We start from the raw sequence: 26,137 nt of genomic DNA on the forward strand, positions 1-26,137 counted from the left end.
AAGTCTCACAAGGGGACACGGTGGACCCAGATGGATGCTACCTGCACACTGGGTTTGTGTCACATCTGAAGAACCTTGAGCTTAAGAAACCTATCACTTTGGTAGTGACCAGTAAGCGAGCCTGTTCTTTGTATGGAGGGAGACATAACCATACCTTTCAAAACTGCTAGCTACATAAAAATCCTGAGGAATGGCCCAGGTGAAAGAGCTGTTACAATCTTGATACACTCACAATACAGGTAGGAGTGCAAGAGGCCCAGGGAGGACTGTTTCTCAACAAAAGTACCCGGGGTGACACGGAAGGCAGACCAAGTGCCTACTTAGCTCTAGAGGATGTGGTTGCTTCTTGCTGTTTATGAGAAGATATTACAAGAAACAGTACCATTTTGGCTATTTCCATTCTGGCTGGGAAATGTCTAATTGTGTACCAGAAAGAATTAGAAGAAAATTATTTTTTGTGAACACTAAGCAATCTTTGCTGTGCTATAATTCCTTACATAAAATCCATCTTATTATGTCTGCTGATGTTTTATTTAAGATCTTCTAATATCTATTTATAAGTAAGATTACTTTTATAGTTTTATTCAGGTGATACGTCTTCGTTATGGATTGAGTCATTTAGCACTATAAAATGTACCCTTTTTTTTTATTTTCGAGGAAGATTAGCCCTGAGCTAACATCTGCCGCCAATCTTCCTCTTTTTGCTGAGGAAGACTGGCCCTGAGCTAAGATCCATGCCCATCTTCCTCTATTTTACATGTGGGATGCCTACCACAACATGGCTTGCCAAGCAGTGCCATGTCCGCACCTGGGATTCATGTGCACACCTGGGACCCGAACCGGCAAACCCCGGGCCACCAAAGCAAAGGTGCAAACTTAACCGCTGTGCTACCGGCTGGCCCCTAAAATGTACCCTTTTTGTCAAGTGTAATACATTTGCCCTGAATTCCAGCTTGTCCAAAATTATGTTTGTGATCTGTTTCTTTTGTGCTCTCATGTTTAATTTGGCTTTGCCCATCCTTTTCTTTTTAACTTTTCTGAATCATTTTATTTCCTGTTGGTTGACTTGGTATCAACCATTTGGAAAATATGTTCGAAATATAGACACCTCCAGACCCACTTCCCTAGTTAGTCAGTTAGTCTAATTCATTTAGATCTTATGATCTCTAATGATTCTGATAATTACCCAGAGTTAGGATAAATGTGTCCCTTGTATACAGTATATTTAAGTTTTGCTTTGTCATTCACTTTTTATTGAATATAGCTGATTTACATTTATTGATATGACATGTTTAATCTTAGTTCTGTCATTTTTTCTTGTTGTTGTTTTGATCTTTTACTCTTTGATCAGTGTTTTCTTTCTCTTTTTTTTCTTTCTCTTTAAAATCTGGGACTTACACATCAATGTTACTTACCTATTTTTCCTGAGACTTGGTGTAACTTTTCAACATGCAAATTCATCTTCTTTTATTTTTGGAATGTTTTCTTGAATTCTATCTTTAAATATGTTTTTTCTCTAGTATTCTTTCAGTTCATTCATACAAGTACTTTGTGAGAGTTTACCATATGGCAGATTCTATTCTAGATGCTGGGGTTATAGCAGTGAACAAAACAGCCCAAATCCCAGCCCTCGTGGAGCTTTTGTTCTAGTCAGGGATAACAAGACAATAAACAAGGCAAATAAGCCAAGTATATAGTATGTTAGATGAGAATAGGTGTTAAGGAGGAAAATAAAGCAGGAAGAGGGGAGAGGAGGAGCTTGGTGAAAAATACTTCACTAAGAAGTTGGCATTTGAGTACAGACCTAAAGTAGATGAGGGAGTGTGCCATGTTTTTCTGTTGGGAAGAAGTAGGCAGAAGAAATGAAGTGAATGAAAGTAAAAAAAGTAAATGAAGTGGGAATGTGCCTGGCATGTTCAAGGAATAGCAAGAAAGCAAAAGTAGCTGAGAGGAGAGAAATAGGAGACACTTCTAGCTGGGTAATGGTGGACCACATCATGTAGGGCCATGTGAGCAATTGTTAGACACCCTGGCTTTTACTCTGAGTATGTTAAGCCATTGAATGATTTTGTTCTGGGAAGTTCCATGAAGAAATTTACATCACTCTATTTTCTGTGTTGCAAGGGTGGATACAGCAAGACTAATTAAGAAGCTAATGCAGTAATCCAAGTGACCGATAATGGTGTCTTGAAATGGGGTGGTAATAGTGGAAATGGTGAGAAGTCATCATATTCTGTATTATTTTTTGAAAATTGAGTCACCAGGATCTGTGGGAAAGTTGAAAGATCTGGAGGGAGCTCAAAAGAGACTAAGAAAGAATGGCCAGTGAGCTAAGAGGAAATCTGAAGAATCTGTTATCCTATCAGCCTAATGAGGAAAGTGTTTCAAAGAGGAGAGAATGGTCAATAGTGTCATATGCCCTTGTAAGACCAAAGTCAAAAATTGGCCATTGAATTTATTGATTACTGAATTAACTGACCACATCTCTTTGGGAACACCAATTATTTGTGTATCGTATCACCTTTTCTTGCCTTATATAGCTATCATTTTTCTCTCTAGTCCATTTCTACTCATTGTTTCATTTTATTTCATTTTTTCTCAATCCTGTCCTCCTTGTTCCTTGCTATGTTTTTTAGCATTGTTTCTTTTTGTGTGGATTGCAATTTGGCTTTTCTTTCTCTCCATATCTTTCCTGAGCTTTTCCAGCAAGTGTTTCATCTCCCCTTGTCTCAAAAAATCTTCCCTGAGCACTAGTGTCTCTCCTGTGCACTTTTGTTTTATAGAGGTGATAGCTTCATTAATTTTTTCATTGATAATAATATACCACTCTCGCTTACAATTTTCTTCTACTTTGCCACAATGTTTTTTGGATGAGCGTTCTCCATCTGTCAAAAGCTTTTCCTTTTTTTTCCCTTATAATATGTTCGGATAGATCCTGCTCTAGTTCCTTTTAGACCATTATCCATCTTTGAATTAGGTGAGTTCTTTCTGGTCCAGCTATTTGCAGGAAGTGTATGTGGGAAAAGGCCCAGACCCATGTTCTAGGCTAGCAAGAATATGACTTATGCCACAGGGTTGTCTGCAGGGGTCCTTTCAGCTGTACTTTTCCCTAGCCAGCCGAGACTGGTGCATAGTACCTCACAGTGTGGATTCTGTTTCCTCCACAACATGAAGTCCATCTCTTCCTTTTTATCTCACAAATAGACTACTCCTTCCAAACATATCTTGTTGGTATGGTTCCTTATTCATCTTTGCCTTCCTTAATTTTTTAAATTTATGCCAAATTGGTTCACAAAAGAGTCTGCTGCCATCTTGCATACCCATTCCTCTTGTTCCAGACAGGGAATTGTGTGTTTGTTTTTCTGCCCCTCAAAGTAGAGCCTCTCATTTTGGAAAACGGTGCTCTGCCAGCATTTCCTGTGGCCAGTGGTCATGGAAGATCTCACTCATCCCTGCTGGAAACTCATACACATTTATTACGATTCATCGTTAAAGATGTCTCCTAGCTTCATTGAAAATGTACGTTTCTGCTTCTTATCTTCCCTAATATTCTCACATTATTTCTGTTAGTAGGGAGAAATGCCATCTTTGCTCCATTTAAAATTTAAAAATTATTTGTTGTTAGTGCCATTAAGTGGATTCTGAGCAGAGTGGAACCCTGCCTGGTCTTTTTGTGCCATCCTCGCACCTTCCGGTGCTCTATTAGACAATGCTCTGCTGCTGTTCATAGGGTTTTCATGGCCAATTTTCTCAGAGTAGGTGACCAGGTCCTTCTTCCTAGTCTGTCTATTCTGGAAGACAGACTGAAACCTGTCCATCATTTGAAATACCGGTGGTATTTGAAATACCGGTGGCATAGCTTTCAGCATCACAGCAACACACAGCCAGCACAGTATGACAACCGACAGACAGGTGGTGTGGTTCCCTGACTGGGAAGCAACTCCTGGGGCGCAGTGGTCAGAGAGTCGGATCTTAACCCCTAGACCACTAGAGTTGGCTGGAAATTATATTCACGTTTAAAAATAATATTTTGTGTTGCACAAATATAATTACCAATTACCACTGCAATGTCTACAATGGCAAATATTTCCAAATGGGCATTGTATTCAATTGATCTTACTCAGTTGCTTCACTTTTTAGGCATTTATTAAATGTTACGGTGAACTTGCAGCTTCAATTTATTTTGGCATAAAGGAGGTTATTTTAAAATATATTTATAGGGGCTCGCCTGGTGGCACAGCGGTTAAGTTTGCACCTTCCGCTTCTGCGGCCCGGGGTTCGCCAGTTCGGATTCCGGGTGCATACATGGCACTGCTTGGCAAGCCATGCTGTGGTAGGCGTCCCACATATAAAGTAGAGGAAGATGGGCACGGATGTTAGCTCAGGGCCAGTCTTCCTCAGCAAAAAGAGGAGGATTGGTAGTAGATGTTAGCTCAGGGCTAATCTTCCTCAAAAGAAAAAAAAAAATATATATATATATATATATTTATAGAATACTTACCTTTATATTAAAGCATAAGATATGCTTCAAGTTGTATTATTTAATGTGCCATATCAGTAGACACATTTGTTTGTGGGCATTCATTCTCTCCTAAATAAGCAGATATTTAAAGTAAGAAAGATTATAGACTTGTGTTTCTAAAAAAAAAATTGCACACATCTTAAATAAATTCAATTGTAATTAATTTTTTTGTTTATTTTTAGAATGGGATCCCAGCTCTGATAAATCTCTTACAGTTCAACATAGAAAATGTGTTAGTAAATGTAATGAACTGTATACGGGTATTATGTATAGGAAACAAGGACAATCAAAGGGCAGTGAGAGACCATAAAGGCATCCAATATCTTATCACATTCTTGAGTTCTGATTCAGGTGAGCCTCTATTTCTGTATTATTTTAATGTGACCAGGGATATTAAGTGAAGAAAACACAGGTTTGGACTTGTCCTATATGAATAGATGTCCTGGATTTGTCTTAGAATGGATCTAGACACATGTAATATTACCTAAATATCTGGAACGCTTAAATTTAAACTGCTGGGCTTATAAAAGGAATTGACTCTCATAGTTTTTAAAAGATATTTAAGTAGATATTTTTATAAGTGGAAATATCAGCATGAATAATGAAAATAATGCAGTCAGTATGCCCCGGGACTCGAGTAGATGTCTCCTTGTGTGCATAATACACATATTGATCATTGGAAGCTATTTTTCACGTTCCAGCAGGGACTTCAGATTAGATATTTGATCTGCTATTAGATATTTGATACCAAAATTCAAGGTCATCAGGTCATTAGGCTAATTATCAGATCCTGAAGTGCCTGTCAGTACCAAGAACCCCAGAAGCTCTGAGGTCGTTTCTGCAGCCACTGCAAATGATTTGCTGGATTCTGTAAGAATTATCTCATTCTAGGGAGCATACACATAACAGTGTAAACTTCAGATCTATGGTTTTCCCCACATTCGGAGGGATAAAAAAATGGGAGATAAGCTCATCTGTTTTTCTTCCTGCTCAGTTTATCATCTGTCTTTCTATTCCAGTTCTCTAGGAATAAATATGCAATAAATATGTTGGTTAAAATGTAAGACAAGCTTATGGATAAGGGGATTATTTCAGAGGACTTTCTTTTACTATAGAACTTCAAATTTAAGCATCTTCTAAGAACCTCTATAATGTAGTAAATCATTTGAAAGTCCTTTCCCTTCTTTACAAATTCCTAAGGTTATCTGCTCTAAGGTTCCCTCCGTTATTAACTATGCCCTACTTTATCATTTAAGAGAAGCGTTAGAGAGAGCCAGCTTGTATGCATATTTTAAGCATAGACGTTTTACTTGTTTATAATTGTTGTTTATTTTATTCTTTGTGTTTTATCTCCTTAATCAAAATTTAAAGACAGGGACTAAATTTTCCCTCTCCTTTGTCTTCCTCCCAACCTCAGATGCTTGAACAAATCACAAATTATCGAGGCAATTTGAATAAATAAACAATAAATGAATTCATGAATCATTTCTTTTTGGGACTCTTGCCTTATCTGAAACCTAAATCAAAGTGATTTATCCTATATTGTAATTTACATTATCTTCTCACTCCAAGGAAGACAAAGAACTTAATTTTGAAAAAAATTTTAATTGTTTTTTCTCTCCATTTATAATTTATAAATCCTACACTTACAATTTTAGTGCTTTAACAAAAAAGTCTCTTGAATGTTAGCTGAGTTGTTAAGTGGTAGGGGATCACGAAAGAATTTTATTAATTCCAATATCTTCTTAACCATTCTGAACTGCTCTAAGATTTTATGCATTAAGGTAAAATGGCCCCAAAGCAGATTCACGTGCAATTTCTTGAGGCTATAGATTTGTTAACATCTCCTTAGTCTTAACCCCTCTCTCCAGGGGTTCCTCAACCTTTGCCGAGTTGGGATGGTTTTAGGGCTCTGCTTCACCCATCTTTAGCTGCTTGTTTCATAGTCTTCCACAAATGTCTGCGCACATATGCATGTTTCCATTCCTACAGTGCCTCTGACTTCGTCTTTTCTGTGGCACACAATTGTCCTGGTCTGTGTTATTAACAAAGGTTTATATGATACTGCCAGGGAAATTCAAATATTAACAGACAGCATACAGAATGCATTTCAGCTCCAAACCATCTGAGCAAAACTTAAAGAGCCCTCTATCCTTCTGAGAATGATTATTCACACATTTTGCTGCAGAAATGTGTTTTCTCCAGACTCTTTGGGTGTTATATAATATAGCATATCTACTCGTTAACTTCTAAAATCTGAAAACTTTGGAATTCTGATCCCAAAAGTTTCAGATAAAGACTACCTCCGTCATTAGGCTTATTCCACCCAACTCTTAAAGTTGGAGTTCCGTGAGCGTGTGTTCCGGGTCCGCAGTGTTTTTTCACACAGCACACTGTCCGTAGGCAATCTCACTAACTCTTGAGAGCTTGTTATGGTTATAATCTGTTCTTCCCAGTTCTCTATCCAAATCCCCGAGCTCTCCTCTGAGCTTTGGGGCTAGTTTGGATTATTGAGGTGCTAAGTAAAGACAGCCCTCTCCCTTTAGAATTTGGATCCATTTGATAAATAGACGCAGAAATCAAATAGAGATCAAAACTTCAGCCTTATTACTGGAAAGCTTGCTTTGAGAAAACGGCAAAAAATGCCAAAAAGAACCTAAGCCATACATTTTCAATGACTCATTCTTCAAACTAAGAAATTATTTAACTCACTATTCCTTTTACGGGAGGAATGAATAAGTTTCCCGAGTGGGAGGTGAGAGTAGGAATTGCTACTTTTTGGACCGATGCAGGAATATGCGGTAAAAGAACCGTTCCTCCAACACTCTTAATTTTGTCAACCTATCGTGCTTCACAGCGTTCCAAGTATTACTAGAGTGACCTATCTAAAATGCAAAGTTGGGGGGCTGGCCCCGTGGCCGAGTGGTTAAGTTCGCGCGCTCCGCTGCAGGCGGCCCAGTGTTTCGTTGGTTCGAATCCTGGGCACGGACATGGCACTGCTCATCAAACCACGCTGAGGCAGCGTCCCACATGCCACAACTAGAAGGACCCACAACGAAGAATATACAACTATGTACCGGGGGGCTTTGGGGAGAAAAAGGAAAAAAGTAAAATCTTAAAATGCAAAGTTGGTCATATCTTCCCCTCCTTTAAATTATTCAGTGACTCCTTATCCCCCAAGATAACATCCAGATTTCTAGCATTGCCTATAAGCCCTTCTAACCTTCCTACTGCAAAAGGAAATGACCTGCCTATCACTTCCTTCCTCTCTTATTTTACTCTCAAGTAATATTGAACTTATTGCTATTTTCTATTTCTGGCCTTTGAGCTTGCTCCACAAGGTTAAGAACTTTATATTGTTGGTTGGCCACTGTCTCTCAGTGCCTAGGACAGTGCCTGGCATGTAGTAGCTACTCAATAAAATATTTGCTGAATAAATAAATAATTGAATGAGGAAAATATTCACAATAAATAATTAATGTATTTGATATAAAGTAGGTATATAGATTGATATGAACAGTAAGGCCTTAATAGATAGTTGATCTGAATAGATAGTCTATGAGAGAACAAATGCTAGATTTAGAGAGTCTGGCTGCTTGAATCTAAAAACACCTTTTTTAGCCAGCCCTGATGGCCTAGCGGTTGAAATTCGGCTTGCTCTGCTTCAGTTCCTTGGGTTTGGTTCCTGGGCACAGAACCACACCACTTGTCTGTCGGTGGCGGTGATGTGGCGGTGGCTCACATAGAAGAACCAGAAGGACTTCCAACTATAAACAGCTATGTCCTGGGCCTTTGAGGGGGGAGAGGGGAAGGAAGGAAGGGGAAAAAAAAAGGAGGGAGATTGGCAACAGATGTTAGCTTAGGGCAAATCTTCCCTGCAAAAAAATTAAAATAAAATAAAAACACCTTTTTTTTATAGTTTTGACTTTTGGAAACATATTGCTGTCTTACATTTAAAAAAAAACATTAATTCTACAAGGCCACAAGGGGGCAACTAAAATTAAAAACAAACAGAAACAAATGAACCCAATTGTATTTAAATGAAGTAGATAACTAGATTAAAAAAAAAATACAAATAACTTTTGAACACAGTGCTTTTCTATATTTCCTCAGTCTAGGGGAGAAAAAAAAACTGCAAGCATATCTTGAATTCTTCTTATTAGATTTGTATTTCATACTGATATGAGTGAAATAGCTCTGAACCTGTGTTATAACAAATGAAATGTTATGAACAAATGAATAATGTGTTGATATTATTGGGTTCTCACTGTGAAAATGTGCAGAATATGGGAAGGTAATAAAGAATCCTGTGGGGTTGGACTGGAATTGGAAAATTGGAAATATATGTTTTCCTAGTCTTGTCTGCTAAGAGAGTCTAGAAGCAGTCATACTCCAGAAGCAATGAACACACTTAGTACCCAAATCTTGATTTCTAAATACCATTCCTCATTAAAAGAAACCAGAGCTTCTTGGAGAAATGATTGATTCCAGGGCTGGGGCAGAGCAGGTATGTGGTGAGTCTGAAACATCGTATTATGACAGAAATTAAGAAAATGCTAAAAAAAAAAAAAAAAAACCCTGATGGAGGTATATCTAAAGGACACATGGGCCAACTTGAAGGACTCCACTGGCCCTTCAAGTTGCACAGTTTTGGACACTGGCCAAATCTTGGGCAATTTGAGTATCAATGCAAATAAGGAAATTAATGGATTGTAACTTATTAAATAAAACAGAAATCCAAGAGCTCATATGGATAATTAGATAAACAAGAAAATAAATAGGAAAGTAGGGAGAGCTTTTCTTTATAGTAGAACGCCACCTGACAAATGTGAAGGGAGTGGTAGGTTTGGAAAATTGATATTTTGCAAATATCCTAGTAAAGATGGTTTGAGCAAAAATCGTTAATTGTTGCTATATCTTAGAGGCGTTCTCTGACTTATTTTTGTAACTTTTCTGTAAGTTTTAAAGAGAACAAATGCAGCTGGTTAATAAGCATATATGAAAATGTTCAGACTTGCCAGTAATACAAAATACAAAATAAAATGGCACCATTTTTTGCCTATCAAATTAGTAAAATTTATTTATATATTTATTCTTAATGATAATATTTATACTTGAAAAGATACAGTAACATTGATACTCTCATACTCTGATTATGGAAGGGTAATAGGCTATTATCATTTTTGGAAAGCAACTTACTGAGATGTATTAAGTTATTACAGTAACCCCTAGGACTCTATACTAAGGGAAAAAGAATACAGACAGGAAGGAATGCCTTATGTGCCAAGATTTCTCCTAAGCATTGTTTAAAATAGTGAAAAGTTGAGAAACAACATATATTTTTAAAAATGTGAATGGCTAAGGAAATGTGATACACCCGTTAATGGAATATTTAGGAGACAGTGATGTTCATAAAACGTGGGAAAGTGTTTTACTGGTAAATTGAAATGCAGGATATTGTGTTTATAGTACAACTATACTAAATATGTCTATGACACTATCTAAATCTATAGTCATAAAAAATAGTGTGTGAGATTAAATGAAATGTTTGTGTTTGAGTGGTGAGAATCTGGACAGTTTTATTTATTTTTTCTAAATTTTCTATAAACTCCATAAATTTGATTTTATAATATGGGAGACTAGTGATAATAGTCTTTTTAGAGATTTATTTAACTGGTTCTTGAATTCATTTGAAGACATGTTGAAGGCTGTATCTTCCGCTACAATTGCTGAGGTTGCACGTGACAATAAGGATGTTCAGAATGCTATGGCTATGGAAGGAGCCATCCCTCCTCTGGTGGCTCTCTTCCAAGGGAAACAACTTTGTGTCCAAGTGAAGGGTGCGATGGCTGTGGAATCACTGGCAAGTCACAATCCTTCTATACAGAGAGCATTTCTGGAAAAATCGTTAAGTAAATATCTTTTAAAACTCCTCAAGGTAGGAATTTTATGTTTACTTGTCATTATTCTTAGATCAAATATTCAATATTGAATTTAGTTAAGTGAAAAGAAAGCTAAACCAATTCTAGAATAAACATTTTGTAAAACACGCATTCCTACAGTGTTCACTAAATGCTCATTGAATGAATGGAATATATTTCTTCAATAGGCGTTTCAAATAGATGTGAAGGAACAAGGAGCTGTAGCACTTTGGGCCTTGGCAGGACAAACACTGAAACAACAAAAGTATATGGCAGAACAGATTGGATACAACTTTATAATAAATATGCTTTTGTCACCATCAGCGAAAATGCAGTATGTTGGTAAGTTATTTTCTATGCATAAATCTGCATAATATAGAAAGGGCATTGGAGTATCAGACGTGTTTCTTGCTTTTCTTTACCAGGAGGTGAAGCAGTCATAGCTCTAAGTAAGGACAGCAGGATGCATCAAAATCAAATATGTGAAGGGAATGGAATTTCACCATTGGTTCGCTTACTAAGGATTAGTAAGATAGCTGAAGGCACACTTCTGAGTGTCATCAGAGCAGTGGGATCCATTTGTATTGGTTTGTAAATTTATTCTCAATTTTTAAAATATTAATAAGATATTTCTCTTCCCCTCTATCCCCACTGTTAGAGCCCTAAACCATATTTAATCTATAAAAGGCTATTATATATATTTTTTCTTTCTCCAAGATCTGAATGGGTAAAAGTGGTGTAATTAAGAATTTTATAGCGGTCTTGCTCTTGAACTCTGGTTAGAAAGGGAAATGAGGACAGTGAACCTTGGCTATTTTTACTTAAAATCTCATTTTTTAAGTTTAAGAGAAAAATATTTCTTCTTTTGAATCTCAAGAATGATATGTTTTTGAACATACAGAAGATTTTCTAATGCTGGGGTACATTTTTTTTTTTTTAAAGATTGGCACCTGGGCTAACAACTGTTGCCAATCTTCCTCTTTTTTTTTTTTAAGGATTGGCACCTGGGCTAACAACTGTTGCCAATCTTTTCTTTTTTTTTCTGCTTTATCTCCCCAAACCCCCCCTGTACACAGTTGTATATCTTAGTTGCTGGTCCTTCTAGTTGTGGGATGTGGGACGCTGCCTCAACGTGGCCTGATGAGCAGTGCCATGTCCACGCCCAGGATCCGAACCCTGGGCCGCCGCAGCGGAGCGCACGAACTTAACCACTCGGCCACAGAGCCGGCCCCCATTTTTTAATTCTAGTCTTTCTTTAATCATTCTTTGTTCACAAAGTGACCACTAAGGCTAGTCGTTCCTTTCATGGCAAAGGAATTAACATTTTGGGATATCTGAAAAATGTGGAATTTTCAGTGATTGACCTACCAAAAATAAAAATTTGTGTTCTTTGCTGACATTCATGAATATATAGGGCTAATTGTAGACTGCTTCTTATAGACAAGAGAAAAAAAATCTTTATTTCTAGTTCATTGTCTTTTCTCAAAAACTAGTCTAGCTGGATAAAGAATGTAGGAATTTGTTCCAAAAAAATTTTTTTCCCTCCTTGCTTGAAAAAGCTACTTTGCAGAAATTCATTAACTGTACCAAGGCAATCAGTCAGATAAAAGAATGTTTCTTTTTTTAGCCAGATATTACAGTATAAATTATAGATATTTCTAAAATTCTAGTAAATGATAACATATACACAAAGATACCTGATATATATGTATGTACGTGTGTGTATTCAATTTCTTCTCATTAGTTCACTCAAAGCTGTCCACATTTGCTGTAGACAAGGGGTTCTCTGGTAGAATTACAGAACAAAACTCTTGCTTTCAAATTCACCAGCTTAGAATGTTGCACAAACACACACCCCTTCCTTTTTCTTCCTCATCATGTTCATGTTTTCTTCAACTTTCTTGAACATATGAGCATGTTTAAAATAGCTGTTTTAACATCCCTGTAGCTAGCTCCTGCATCTCTGTCATTTCTGGGTCTCTTTCTATTGGTTGTTTTTTTTTCTGATTATGAATCATATTTTCCTGATTTTTTGCATGCCTAGAATTTTTTAAATGTTGGGGGTTTTTTAGCTTTATTGACATATAATTTACATGTAATTAAATAGTTAAATAAAATAAGCAAGAATAAAATATAAAAAAACATTGAAGGGTACAGTTTGCTGAGTTTTGACATATGTATTCAGCTGTGACACCATAACCAATTAAAAAATGAATATAATCATCACTCCCAAAGATTTCATTGTGTCCCTTTGTAATCCCTCCCTCTTTGCACGTCTACCCCCAAATAACCACTGATCTGTTTTCTATCACTATAGATTACCTGCATTGTCTAGAATTTTAAGTAAATGGGATTATACCGATGTACTCTTTTTTCTTCTTTCACTCAGCCTAGTTATTTTGATATTCATCCATATTATTGTGTGTATCAATAGCTCACTTCTCTTTTAATGCTGAGTAGTATTCCATTGTATGGTGTGATGGTTAATTTTATACCTTATGATATATATACATACATATGTATCCTGTTGGTTCTGTTTCTCTGGAAAACCCTAATAAATATGAATATATATGACTTGTTTATCCATGCATACACTGCTGGACATTTAGATTGTTTCCAATTTCTTGCTGTTATAAACTTTTATGAACATTTGAGTACAAGTCTTCATATATATCCATGTTTTTATTTCTCCTGGCTAAATACCTATTAGTAGGATTGCTGGGTCATATGGCAGATGTATGTTTGACTTTTAAAGAAAATGCCAGACTATTTTTCAAAGCAGTGTTACCACTTTGTGTTCCTACCAACAGTATAAGAGAGGTCCAGTAGCTTCAGATCCTTGCCAACACTTAGTATTATAATTTTAGCCATTCTAGTGGATGTGTAGTAAATGTCATTGTAGTTTTAATTTATATTTTCCTAATGATTAATCATCTAGAGTATCTTTCCATGTACTTATTTGTCATTGTATATCTTCTTTGGTAAAATGTCTGTTTGACATTTTGCCCATTTTTTAAATTGCGTTGTCTTATTGAGTTGTAAGCATTCTTTATAGATTCTAGATATAAGTCTTTTGTTAGATATGTGTTTTGCAAATATTTTCTCCTAGTCTATGGTATGTCTTTCCATTTCTGTAACAGGGTCTTTTGAAGAGCAAATGTTTTTAATTTTGATGAAGTTCAATTTATTGATTTTTAATTTTTTTTAGTTTTTTGGTTTTGTGTCCTCTTTAAGAAACTTCTGCCAAATGCCAGATCATGAAGGTTTCCTGTTTTCCTCTATATTTAGATATGTGATCAATTCTGAGTTAATTTTTGCATATGACTGAGATTCTTTTTTTTTTTTTTTTTTTTTGCATATGACTATCCAATTACTTCAGCACCATTTATTGAAGAGATTATCTTTTCCTCCATTGAATTACCTAGGTTCTTTTGTCCAAATTAATTGACTAGCTATTTGTGAATCTCTCTCTGGACTCTACTATTCTAGTTACCTATATGTCTATCTTTATGCTATACTCACTGTTTTAATTACTATAGGTTTACAATAAATCTTGAAAGCAGGTAGTATAAGTCCTTCAACCTTACTATTCTTCTTCGACGTTGTTTTGGCTATTCCAGGTCCTTTGTATTTCCATATTATTTTAAAAATTAGCCTGTCAACTTCTGAAAAATATCTCCTGTTACTTTGATTGGAATTGCATGAAATCTATAAATAAATTTAGGGAGAACAGACATCCCAATAATATCAAGTCTTCCAACCCATAAACATGTTATATCTCTTCACTTATTAAGGTCTTCTTTAATGTCTCTCAGCAAAGTTTTATAGTTTTCAATATACAATTTTTGCACATATTTTGTCAATTTTATCTTAGGTAGTTCATATTTTAAAATCATGCATAAGAAATTTTGATTAAATGCTGGACATTATGAGTTTTAATTTGATAGATGTTGTTTCTTATTTTCCTTGAGAGAGAGTTAGGCTCTGTTCTGGCAGTCACTCTCCTTGGGATCAACTTGATCCTTTTGCAGTTTGATCCTTCTGCAGTAGCTTTTAAGGTTTGGTAGGACAAGTCTAGGGCAGACTTTACTCTGGAACTAACTTAATCTCACTGTTAAAAAGATGATACCTTTCCGAGGTCTCGATCCTTTGTATAGCCCCTGTGTTATAAGGTATCTACATTCTGGCCAGTAGGAACACAAACCATCTCTAGCCCTGTGTGGGCTCTGAGAATTGTTCAGCCTACTGCTTGTAGTGGTTCTTTTCCCAACTTAATGGAGTTTCATCCCATTATTAACGTGAAGATTCAGTCAGAGATTTGAAGGTATTTTCCTTATACCACCACCATCATCATTATCATAAACATTATTATGAAAAACACTCATTTTTTTTTGACCCCACCTCTGGCACATTCACCCGTTGAATCTCCCTACGTATCCTTTTCCCACCTACTCTGAAGTAAGCAATCCTTCTTCGGCACTTCAATTGTACTTTTCTATACCTCTGTTAAAGCACTTATTGCACGGTATTGAAATCGTGTATTTAAATAGTTGCTTCCCCTAGAGAATATAAACTCTTGAGGGCAGAGATTCTAATTCCTCTTTTTAGCCCTACTTCCTACCTCAGTGCCTGGTGCTTTAGGCATTCAATACCTGTCGGCTGAATGAAGAATATTCATGTAATCAGTGTTTGTGTACATCGCCAGGTAGCCAGCAAGGGAGTAGGGAACAAGGGAAACAAAAGTATCCTTTGCTCCCACTTTCTTCAAACTTCCTCAGATCAGAAGTAGGTGGCTTCTCTTCATTATTCATAGAGAGGCCCAATTTTGTATTTATATTTAAGTACATAAACCCACTGTACTTGTGTTGTGACATTTCTTGGCAATAGAACAGAATTAAACATTAAAATTAAAATTGTTCATACATATCCACTAGAGAGAGATGACAACGTTTCTTCATTGAGATTAGGCCTACAATTTAAAGTAGTACATTATAAAAAGAGACAGTAAGATTATCTTTTTAGTATGTTCATTTAAGGAATCCAGAAATTTTAACCAGGTGATTTGATCTAGTCATTTTTATAAAAATAAAGTTTCTATGGAAAACAATAGAAATCATAAATTTAAGTACTTGCACATAATAATTCTTCAATAAATGATAGCTATTATATTGTTATTCCTCGATAGTCTGGCGTTTCTAATTTCTTTGTTTTGAGACTATTAGAAAACCATTCATACTACTTTTTTTTTTTTGAAGATTGGCACCTGAGTGAACATCTGTTGCCAATCTTCTTTTTGTTCCTTCCTCTTCTTCTTTGTCTTCTCCTCAAAGCCCCCTAGTACATAGTTGTATGTTCTAGTTATAGGTTCTTCTCGTTATGCTACGTGGGATGCCACCTCAGCATGGCCTGATGAGCGGTGCCGTGTCTGCACCCAGGATCCAAACAGGCCTAAGTGGAGCGTGCGACCTTAACCACTCGGCCATGGGGCCGGCCTCGCATCCATACTTCTAACAGTAAATTTTCCATGTTTATTCACTTTGCCTTTGAAAAATTAATTCAGGTAAAATAGTGTCGATATAGCATTTCCTTTTGCAATTTACTAAGCATATTACGCTTGGCACTTTATCAACCAAAAATATCAAAAACCAACCAAAAATAACTTTACCATTTCCAAGATGGAAAAAAATATTACCTGATTGACATGTGAATTCTTACAGGTGTTGCCCACACAAGCAATCCCACTAGTCAACAATTTGTTGTAGAGGAAAATGCCTTTCCAGTACTTATTCAACTACTGAGAAATCACCCTTCTCCTAACATTAAGGTATATATAAGGTTTTAAGGTTTTGTTCTGATACAGGAAAAACTAACAGAAATATCTTTTTAAGAATAATTTGTTTCCTTATGCAAATTCACAAGTATAAAAAATATTTAATCTTTTAAACAAAATCTTAGAAGTTTTAAGCAAAAAAGCTGCTACAATGATAGTAGTAAATTTTATTAAAATATGATTTCTTCAAATATAGTAATAAAGTCTTATGTCCTTACTTATCAAACACGTTTTATTTCTCAGATATTTGATTATTCACAGAATTTCTTCCAGGTATTGGTTGCTAAAACTGGGTGCGCATAACGAGGATGTGTGATTTATGTAGCAACACTTGTCAAATGTAAGGGAATCCTGACAGTGCTACACCATCAAAACAGCCCTACCTTCTACCAAGCAGCCTGTGTTGGCTGGCAGCGATAGTTTTCTCAAGGGTGGACATTACAAAGAATTACTGCGACTTGTTGAAGAGTCCTTCACTCTTCCATTTACTTCTAGTAAAATGTCTTTAACAAAATGACATTCACATCTATTCAAATCCTTTTACCAAGGCTTTGGAAATTCAGGACATCTACAGCTAGCCAGGCAGGAAATTATAACAACAAAAAATAAATTTTCTCTTCAGAATTTAATATAGGTTCTGTTGGAAATGAGAAAATAGAAATAACATGGGAGGAAAATATGTAAGTAAACATAGCATTATTTCTTTTAAGGAATATCTTTGTTACATAAAAGATGTCATACATTATGTGGTTTTTCTGCCTGTGAAAGAGATTATTTTATTACAGGAGTTGATTAAGGAAACAAAAGGAAGGAGCATATGCTAGCAATTTTTTTGGCTTGAATTATATGTAAAAACTACACTGACTTTGAAAGTACAAGTAAATTTCATAAGACTATGGAAAATGCTACGTAAAAATACATTTTTATTTTAAAATGCACATTTTGATGGCAAAAGTTTACTTCACTTGCATCCACCTATATTTCAGTATGTTTTCACTGAGTTCTTAAACTTGTTAAAACAGAACATAAATACGTTTCAATACTTTTCTTCAAATAAGATTCCCTACTAAACAAAATATTTTTGCAATAATAATGCTTTTCAAATTCATAACATTTTACATAGAAATGCATAACGTAGTACTTAAAAAAACTTATCTGTTGAGTCCCAATAGTAAACAAGGTTCATTTACTCCTCGAAGGACTTAGCATGTGCATTAATGACTCCAGAACTACGTGAGGGAAAGCACTCTTCAGTCCTACTCTCCAGTGCTTTGCTTCAATTCATAGGCGTCCCATTAAAGCCTTACAACTCAGTGGTCAGCAGCTAACAAGATGTTCACAAGAGCTTCTTAACCCATGACAGGAAATTAAAAAATAATTTTTTTAGATGTGGAAGGGATACAACTATGCACTTCAGATAATACATAGATAATACCTCACATGTCCTGCTGGGCCTGGCTGCCTCCCCCCATGCCCTCAGATGCAGCTGTGTGGTTGTGCTGGCACACAGAAGGATATTTTCCCAGCTGTTAAAAATTATAAGGGACACTCCTCCAGAAGTTGTGTCACTCTAAATATTAGTCAGAGAATTGGAATCAATGGATTTTTTTTTTTTTGGTGAGGAAGATTCATCCTGAGCTAACATCTGTGCCAATCTTCCTCTATTTTGTATGTGGGATGCCTCCACAGCATGGCTGATGAGTGGTGTAGGTCTGCACCTGGAATGTGAACTTGCAAATGTGCATCACTAAAGCGAAGTGTGCGGAACTTTAACCCACTCGGTCACAGGGCCAGCCTCCCTCAATGGATTTTATAGTGTCTTGGAATTAGAATATCCCATATAAATGTTTGTATAAAGAAATATGTCATTTGATAAACCATGAGTGAAAAATAAATTAATTTCTGAAAACTACATATTTAGGTTGAAGTGGCATTTTCCCTGGCATGCATTGTCCTAAGGAATGATGTGTTACAGAAAGAATTACAAGAAAATGAAGGATTTAAGTATGCTGATGTCCTTTATCTTCTTCACTCACAAGATAAGGTAATACGTTTACAAAATGTTAAAGCTCATTTAGAAGAAAATGGTTTTTAGACCACAGCCTCAAATTATCATCAAGTCTTTTTCACGGCAATATTTAAATGCATTACTTAAGAAATGTAAAATCTCCTTGGTAGGGTTTGTAATGATGGAATAATATTGTTCCATATTTTTCATAGTTGTCACATTCCATCTTTAAAATATAGCAATTTTCATGCTTGGTGAAGAGCCAAAAACCAAATCTCTCTTGGATAAAATTTTAACCTAATTTTATGACCTTTCAATACTCAGCCATCTGCTTCTTATTCTATTAAGAATATTCTAATATCTTATTCTAGAGTGGTGCTCCTCAAAGTCTTTATTATGAAGGAATAGCTTTTTCCCAGCAGTCTGTTATAGGGAGATAAATTTTTAAAAGCCAAACTTTAAATTTTGAAATAATTTTAGACTTTCCAAAAATGTGCAAAAATAGCACAGTGTGTTCTGACATATCCTTTGTCCAGCTTTTCTGGATGTCAACGAGGAAATTAAAATGGATACAACACCATTAACTAATCTGCAGACCTTATTTAAATTTTGCCAATTTTCTCCCCAATGTCCTTTTTCTGTTCCAGAATCCAATCCAGAATCCCACATTGCATCTAGTTGTCATGTCTCTTTAGTCTCCTTCAGTCTGTGAAACTCAGTCCTTTGTCTTTCATGATTTCAAGTCTTTTCATGATTTTGACATTTTTGATGAGTCCAGGCCAAGTTATTTTACAGAATGTCCCTCAGTTCGAATTATCTGATGTCTTCTCGTGACTACATTGAGGTCATGGATTTTGGCAAGACTACCAGAGAAGTGATGTGGTCTTCTTTACTCACCCTCCCAGTGCATCATTTCAAAGGGTACATGATGTTATGTCTCGTAACTGGCAATGCTAACTTTGGGTACTTGGTTAAAGTAGTGTCTACCAATAAAGAATTTTACTCTACTGTGGTACACAAAAAGATGGAGAAGTGCTGAGGTAATTACATGGGGAATAATAGGGTGAGGACACTGAATTCATGTCTGACTGACTCTCTGAGCCACCTTTCTTCCCTCTCTCCTCTTCCTTTCACATTTTACTCTCACTACCCTAGTCCTCAGGTACATGCCTTCTTCTCCCTTTTCTTCTACTGCTCATTCCACACTCACTCATTCTCCTTTTCCTCCCAGCCTCTTACCACCGGCTTCACTCTCTGGCCCCTTTTCCTTTGACTGTACCTAATACCTTTCTTCTCGCTTATGGCCAGGTGACTACTTTGTGCGTACTTAATTTTATTACAGAAAATTTCAAACATATATAGAATGAGAGAGTAGCATAATGAACTTAAATATTCCCATGACCCAGCTTCAGCAATTATCAACTCATGGCCAGCCTTATTTCATCTAAATACCCTCTCACTCTCCTTATATTATTTTTGAAGCAAATCTCAGGCATCATATAATTTTATCTGTAAATATTTCTCTATGTACATATAGCATTTTTTTCTTTTTTTAAGGAAGATCAGCCCTGAGCTAACATCTGCTGCCAATCCTCCTCTTTTTGCTGAGGAAGACTGGCCCTGAGCTAACATCCGTGCCCATCTTCCTCTACTTTATATGTGGGACGCCTGCCACAGCATGGCTTGATGAGCGGTGCCATGTCCACACCCGGGATCCGAACTGGTGGACCCCCCGCCGCCGAAGCGGAACGCGCGAACTTAGCTGCTGTGCCACCGGGCCGGCCCCCGTATAGCATTTTTATATAATGATTAGTAGTGGCAGAAGAAAACTCACTAAGATTAGTAGTTCTCTCTCTCGCTGTACTATACTGTTCAAATAAAATAGTGAAAATAAGATTTAGTGATATAATTCTATCTTTTGGATCTTTCTGGAAGACCTACCATACGTGTTCATCTTTGGCAAGTGGGCTGACTCTAAGGGAGAATTTGGTTTTGCTCTATTTACCCAGTCCCAGAGTGTTAAAATGTGATTTTTAAAAGTAAATCATTTTTCTTTTATTCCCTGTTAGAATATAATAGAATTTTACAAGTGATCTTATATTAAAAGATGATAGAGATCATCCCACAATGCATAAAATACAACATATAGATAGCATGCTATACAAGGGAAGTTTTGATTTATCAACTCTACTTTGAAATGTTGAAATGGAAATAAAAATATGTTGAAACAAAAAAGTTGAGGGTCAATGAAATTATGGAGTTTCCTGTTACTGTTTAGGTATTTATCCACATAATCAGTAATCTAACATTCCCTTTGAAAATTAAATTTTTTCCTCTTTTCTTCTTCCTGATATCACAACTAATTATCTATTTTCTCTGTTCAGTAACGTTCTGGGGTAAGTTTATTATCTGTTTTTACTGATAGTGTCATCTTTTACTTCCAGATATAGGAATGCAATATATTTTAATGGGCAAGAATTCAAAACCTATTAACTTGAGCAACATAAAAAGGAAATAAGTTAAAGATAATGCATGTTTCTCCTATTTCTAGGATATTTGTTTAAGAGCAGGCTATGCATTAACCCTTTTTGCCTTCAATAATCGCTTTCAACAATACTTAATACTGGAAAGTGGAATAATGACCATATCAATTTTTGAACCTTTTCTTGAATCAACAATTGAAACTGAGAAGGTGATGGCAGCATTTCAGGTATAAAACTAGAGGTTAAAACTTCAAATCAATAACTATCTCTTTTTAGTGAAAACTTAAAAATTAGAAAAATTTTTAGATCTGGAAAAATGTTTACTGGTTTGTAGAATTCACAGTAGTTTTTACACCAACCCCCTCAACCTCATAAAAACTCTATTATCTATGCGAATTTCTTCATTTATATAGAATTTTACAAGTTACAAGGAGCTTTTGCCTTATACCTCATCCGATGCTTATTACAACCCGGACAGTTTGATAGGCAGACCGTAGTATTTTCCTCCTCCACCTCTACAAGGAAATAGGTAGAAAAACATGGTAGCTTCCAAGCAAGTTTTCTAACTGCAAATCTTTAACTGATCACACTGATTCTTCAACCTGCGACAACTATATGTATCCGGGTTCTTCTTAGTCATATTCTTTCTCTTCTGTTTCTAGCCTATGACCTTTAGGAGAAGTATTTTCTATGAACCCACACGTCAAGGATGCAAAAGTTGCAAACACTGTAAAAAGAAGAATATGGCCTATTATAGTTACTGCAATGATCAGACAGGCACAAGTACTCTAGCTCCTCCCCTCCCACCGGCTTCTCTTCTATTGAATCATAACCAATTACCCCTCCTAGCTTCCTTAGAAGTACCCCCAAAAACATAAAAGCTTAATAAGAGAAGCTGCGTAGAAAATGTTCAATGATTCTATGCTTTTTTGTTTTTAGATTATCGTATTGGCTAAAGTCATTATAGATGTGGACCACATTACTTTGTCTGCAAGAGGTGTTACTATTTTAGTTGACAGTCTGTATTCAGCTCATTCTGCTACCACTGCCTTGACAGGTAGGAAATAAGTAGAAGCTAATTGTATCCACATAAAACTATTTTCAAAAAAATGTTTTTTGTAATATGAGCAATGACAAAATAATAAGCCTGATGCTCTGTCACACGGTTTGAAGAATGAACTCACGTAAGCCCACGTGGAACTCCACAGTAAGTCTACATGGAATAATGGGAGTCTACTCTGCACCCCAAATAGGAGCAGAGTTAACCCAGAACATGGCCTTTTTGATTTCCTAATTACTTTTTCAAATGCTTATCATTTTTTCCAGAATACAAAATAAGAGTTCAACTATGAGCTACCAACAAAATAATTTACACACTGATTTATAATAGTGGCAGATTTATACTGATATAGCTCTGTCTTGTTTCCTTTTGACCAATTGTGCACATTTTGCTAACATGTCAGAGTTCTCTGCATTGCTATGCAATATAACAAAGCAAAATGGCCCAATAGAGTTCTTGACACACTTAATGCTAATTATGTAACTATGTCTACTCCAGACCTGACTTTCCAGATGATCAATAAGTTAACTAACTTGATATATCACTCTCAGCGCAACAGAAAACAGTATCAAAACGACAACCACGTGGAATGACTACTACCAAAAAACAAATAAATAAGGTATTTGTTTTTTAACTGAAATGGATCACTGAAGGCAACAAAGGAAATTGAAGGAGTGAAATGGAAAGAATTGAAGCAAATGGCATTGAAGGAAAATTCAAGCAAACACAAACTTTCTGATGAAACTAGTTGGGAAAAAGACATTTAAAAGTAGTTATTACCTATACTTTTATCTAAATAACATTCTTAATTCAATGTCATAGTAATTCTATGACTCCGAAAAACAATTATAGTGGGTTAAAATTTTATTCCACAAACTCTTGTGTGCAAGAAATGCCATATTATACTAGTTTCCAAAGATTCATTTCCCCAGGCTGGTAGGAATTGAATCTCAAAAATTACTAGACTTTCTTGGCACTCCACCATCAGAGTCATATGCATGTCTGGGCACCTCAAGCAAAGCAGGATATTCAGGCCTCAGGTATGATGTAAAACAAATGATGTGCTTAATGTCCAAGCTGACGTGGTTCCCTGAAGAGGCTCCAAACCACGGAAGTTTTGCAGAGACAGGGATTTATGTTGCCAAGTGTCCAGTTTTCCTATGTGCGCCACTTAGCCATTCCCACTCAAAGCACCTGTTCCTGCTATCTCCTTCCTAGTCAGATTCTCTGCCCTCCTCCATTTGTTCCCCATTTCTTACTCCCCATCTTTAAAGACACCTCTCTCCCCTCCTCCTAGCATAATGCCTTCTATAAATTCAGGCTTTTGAAAATATAAGCCTGAAAGAAAGGATATCTTTAGACAATTTTTGCTCCAGGTCCTCCAACCCAGCCCTCCCCAACCTGAGGCAATCAATACACAGGGCTTCTTGGCTTATAATGGAGGCTGGAAAAAAATACAAGAAGAAAAACCCAGTTAATACCTCAGTAAAGTATCCACTCACAAATGTAAAAATACATTAAAATTTGTGTTATATTTATTCCAACACAGCAAGAATATTGTGAAAGAATATCACATGAGAGCTCTAAAAGAAAATCAGTACGAATGAAATAGTTTTAAGTCGGCAGCTGCACATTTACTTAATTACTGGATCACTTTATTACTTTCAACCCCCCAAAACTTCTTTTTACAGCAAGAATTTCAATAATTTTAAACTTCAAAAAGCAATACATTGCTTGATTTAAAAATACCATTAACCTCTTCATAACTCAAAGCCATCTGAACTGCAAAAACGACATATTAAATTTTCTAAGGGTAGTTCAGTCATTATGTTCATAGTCATAAAACTCTAAAACCTCAAAACAAAATATATTCTGAAGCCATGGGGAAGAAAACCTGTGATTTTCAAAATTCCCCACTCTTAAATAAACCTATTTAACTTTTACTGTTTGTGACAGAAAACCAAACCATAATTTTGGGGCAAGTTTATTCTACATTTAACATATACATGCTTTTTCTCAGCACTTCTTCATTAACAGAGATGTCTTGTGACTCAAACCTTTTTAATACTATGTGCAAATGAACAAAAGCACAGTATGTCAGTTTATATCCATTAAATAACACAAGCATTTTTTCTTGTTTAATTTCTAGGGAATTTAATAGCTAGCCTGGCTCATTCTAGAGCTGGTATTCCAGAAGCATTTACCACATTAGGGACAATCCAACGGCTCTGCTATCATTTGTACTCAGAAAAAGAAGAGGTAAAAACAAAAGTGATTCTAAAATTGAATGTTCTAAAAATATAAATTTGCCTCTCTCTCACTTCTGTGGGCTAATTTCTCCAGAGGTTGACTGTGTTATGTAATAGCTCATGTTACTAACTCAAAATTAGATGATTTTTCTTGTACTACATCTGCCATCCATAATTTTGGTACCCACAAAAATGTGCACATTTGTTTTAACTTGAATATTGAAGATTCAATCTACAAATAATTACATCGATGATACAGAAATTTCTAGTTAAAATATTTATAAAATATCTCACAAAAGCTGGTTAGTTTTTGTAATCTCACTAAGTCATTTCTCTAGTTCTTTGTAATGAATGAAAGTGGAATCCCTTGGACAGTTGTGTGAAGGCCAGGCTGCCATGGTAGTGGTTTGCCTGAGTGCTCCCCTCTGCTTTTCCCTAAGGTCTAAGGCAGGGTTTCTCTAGGGGACATCGGAATCACCTGGAGGTGATTGCTGGGCTCCATTCCCAGAGTTCCTGATCTAATACATCTGGTGTAGGTCCAAAATGCTTGCATTTCTAACAAGTTCCCAGAATCTAAATCTGCTGGTCCAGGGACCATACAGTGAGAACCATTGTTCAAGCATGGAAGATATATGGGCATATACAGTAATCAGATGCCAACGTAAAGACCAAAATGTCAACCTTCCGGTACTCCGCATGGGTCTGGTTTATGTTCATTCTATGACATTTCTTAGGCCACTACTAACAGATTTTCCCAAGAACTGCCCAGGAGTATACTTTAATGAATCATATGAACAACCTAATTACTTCAGGGTCACAAGCAGAGGGTATTTCCTTCAAAGAAGGAAAAAACTACTTTTGTTGGAGTCCTGTGGCCTGATACCTGTCCATGTTTCTTTGTTTTTGCAAGTGGGAAATTGAGTTCTTTGCTGGGTCTGAGTGGCCTTTTTGTTGGTGAGGAAGACTGGCCCTGAGCAAACATCTATTCCCAATCTTCCTCTTTTTGCTTGAGGAAGATTGTTGCTGGGCTAACATCTGTGCCAATCTTCCTCTGTTTTGTATGTGGGACACTGCCACAGCATGGCTTGATGAGCAGTGTGTAGGTCCATGCCCAGGATCCAGGCCTGCAAACCCTGCCGCTGAAGTGGAATGCATGAACTTAACCACTATGCCACCAGACCAGCCTCATGAGTCATATATTCTTAACTTACTTTTCTCCTATAGTTTCTTACTTGGTTTCCTATTACAATCACCTGAGCCGTTTGGAAAAATCCCGATGTCCGGGCTGCACCCCAAAATAGAGTTTCTAGGGGTGGAACCCAAGCGTGAGTAATTTTCATAGCTTTTCAGGTGATTTCAATGCACAATCAAGACTGAGACTCACTGTCATAGTTCAAGCTCAATGGTTCTCACCCCGGCTGAACATTAGAATCACCTGTGACACTTTAAAATCGATACAGACGCCCACATTCTACCCCCAAGAGTCTGATTCATTTGGTGGACTTTCTCTTCGTTTCTTTTCTTTTTTAAACTCCTGGTGATTCTAAAATGCAGTTGAGACTGAGAACAACTACTAGGAATGGATAGCAGTTGACAGCCCTCTATAAAAATATAGTCAGGTTTCCACCTGTGGATTGCCATCGGTTGACATACCTATCTGCTGTCCATAGCTACAGAGACTTTCCTGCGAAATATCTAATGAGAGCACTGGGCTAGACATTTTACGAACAAATCTCGTGGTTAAGGAGGAACTGTTTCTTTTTCATTTAGGTTCGCACAGCTTGCTCCTGTGCTCTTGGCTACTTAACTTACAATGCAAATGCTTTCCGCATCCTATTAAAGGAATGCAGGAATAAACCTAATCAGTTCCTTCGTATAACAAATAATATCAGCAGAGATGCAAGTATTAACCCAGCATTTTTAAAGGAATTTCAAATGCAACAAAGAGTGGGACTTCCTTCCTTAAGGTATTGTGCTTATATTTGAAGTTGCAGTAGTGAAATTATTGATAGAGGAGCTTTTAAGGAAGTTTAAGGAACATCATTGATATGATATGAATATACG

General features: G+C 36.3%; 1 protein-coding gene across 12 annotated transcripts in view; it reads left to right on the forward strand.

Moving 5' to 3' along the window:
- ANKAR (ankyrin and armadillo repeat containing) overlaps positions 1-26,137 on the forward strand; it is a 65,875-nt gene that overhangs the window by 35,627 nt on the left and 4,111 nt on the right. For 2 of the 12 annotated variants that reach the window (XM_008526172.2, XM_070580411.1), the window contains exons 13-22: positions 4,705-4,873; positions 10,219-10,460; positions 10,632-10,785; positions 10,869-11,030; positions 16,161-16,267; positions 18,195-18,317; positions 20,833-20,991; positions 21,704-21,821; positions 23,974-24,083; positions 25,844-26,040. In XM_008526172.2, coding sequence (XP_008524394.1) covers positions 4,705-4,873; positions 10,219-10,460; positions 10,632-10,785; positions 10,869-11,030; positions 16,161-16,267; positions 18,195-18,317; positions 20,833-20,991; positions 21,704-21,821; positions 23,974-24,083; positions 25,844-26,040 — 1,541 coding nt within the window. Of the gene's footprint in view, positions 1-4,704; positions 4,874-10,218; positions 10,461-10,631; positions 10,786-10,868; positions 11,031-16,160; positions 16,268-18,194; positions 18,318-19,059; positions 19,457-19,838; positions 20,176-20,832; positions 20,992-21,703; positions 21,822-23,973; positions 24,084-25,843; positions 26,041-26,137 lie in introns of those variants that run through there. The other 10 variants (XM_070580413.1, XM_070580414.1, XM_070580412.1 and 7 more) reach the window with 9 other exon arrangements.

Source organism: Equus przewalskii, chromosome 17 (genome assembly GCF_037783145.1).
Source record: "Equus przewalskii isolate Varuska chromosome 17, EquPr2, whole genome shotgun sequence".
NCBI lineage: Eukaryota > Metazoa > Chordata > Mammalia > Perissodactyla > Equidae > Equus > Equus przewalskii.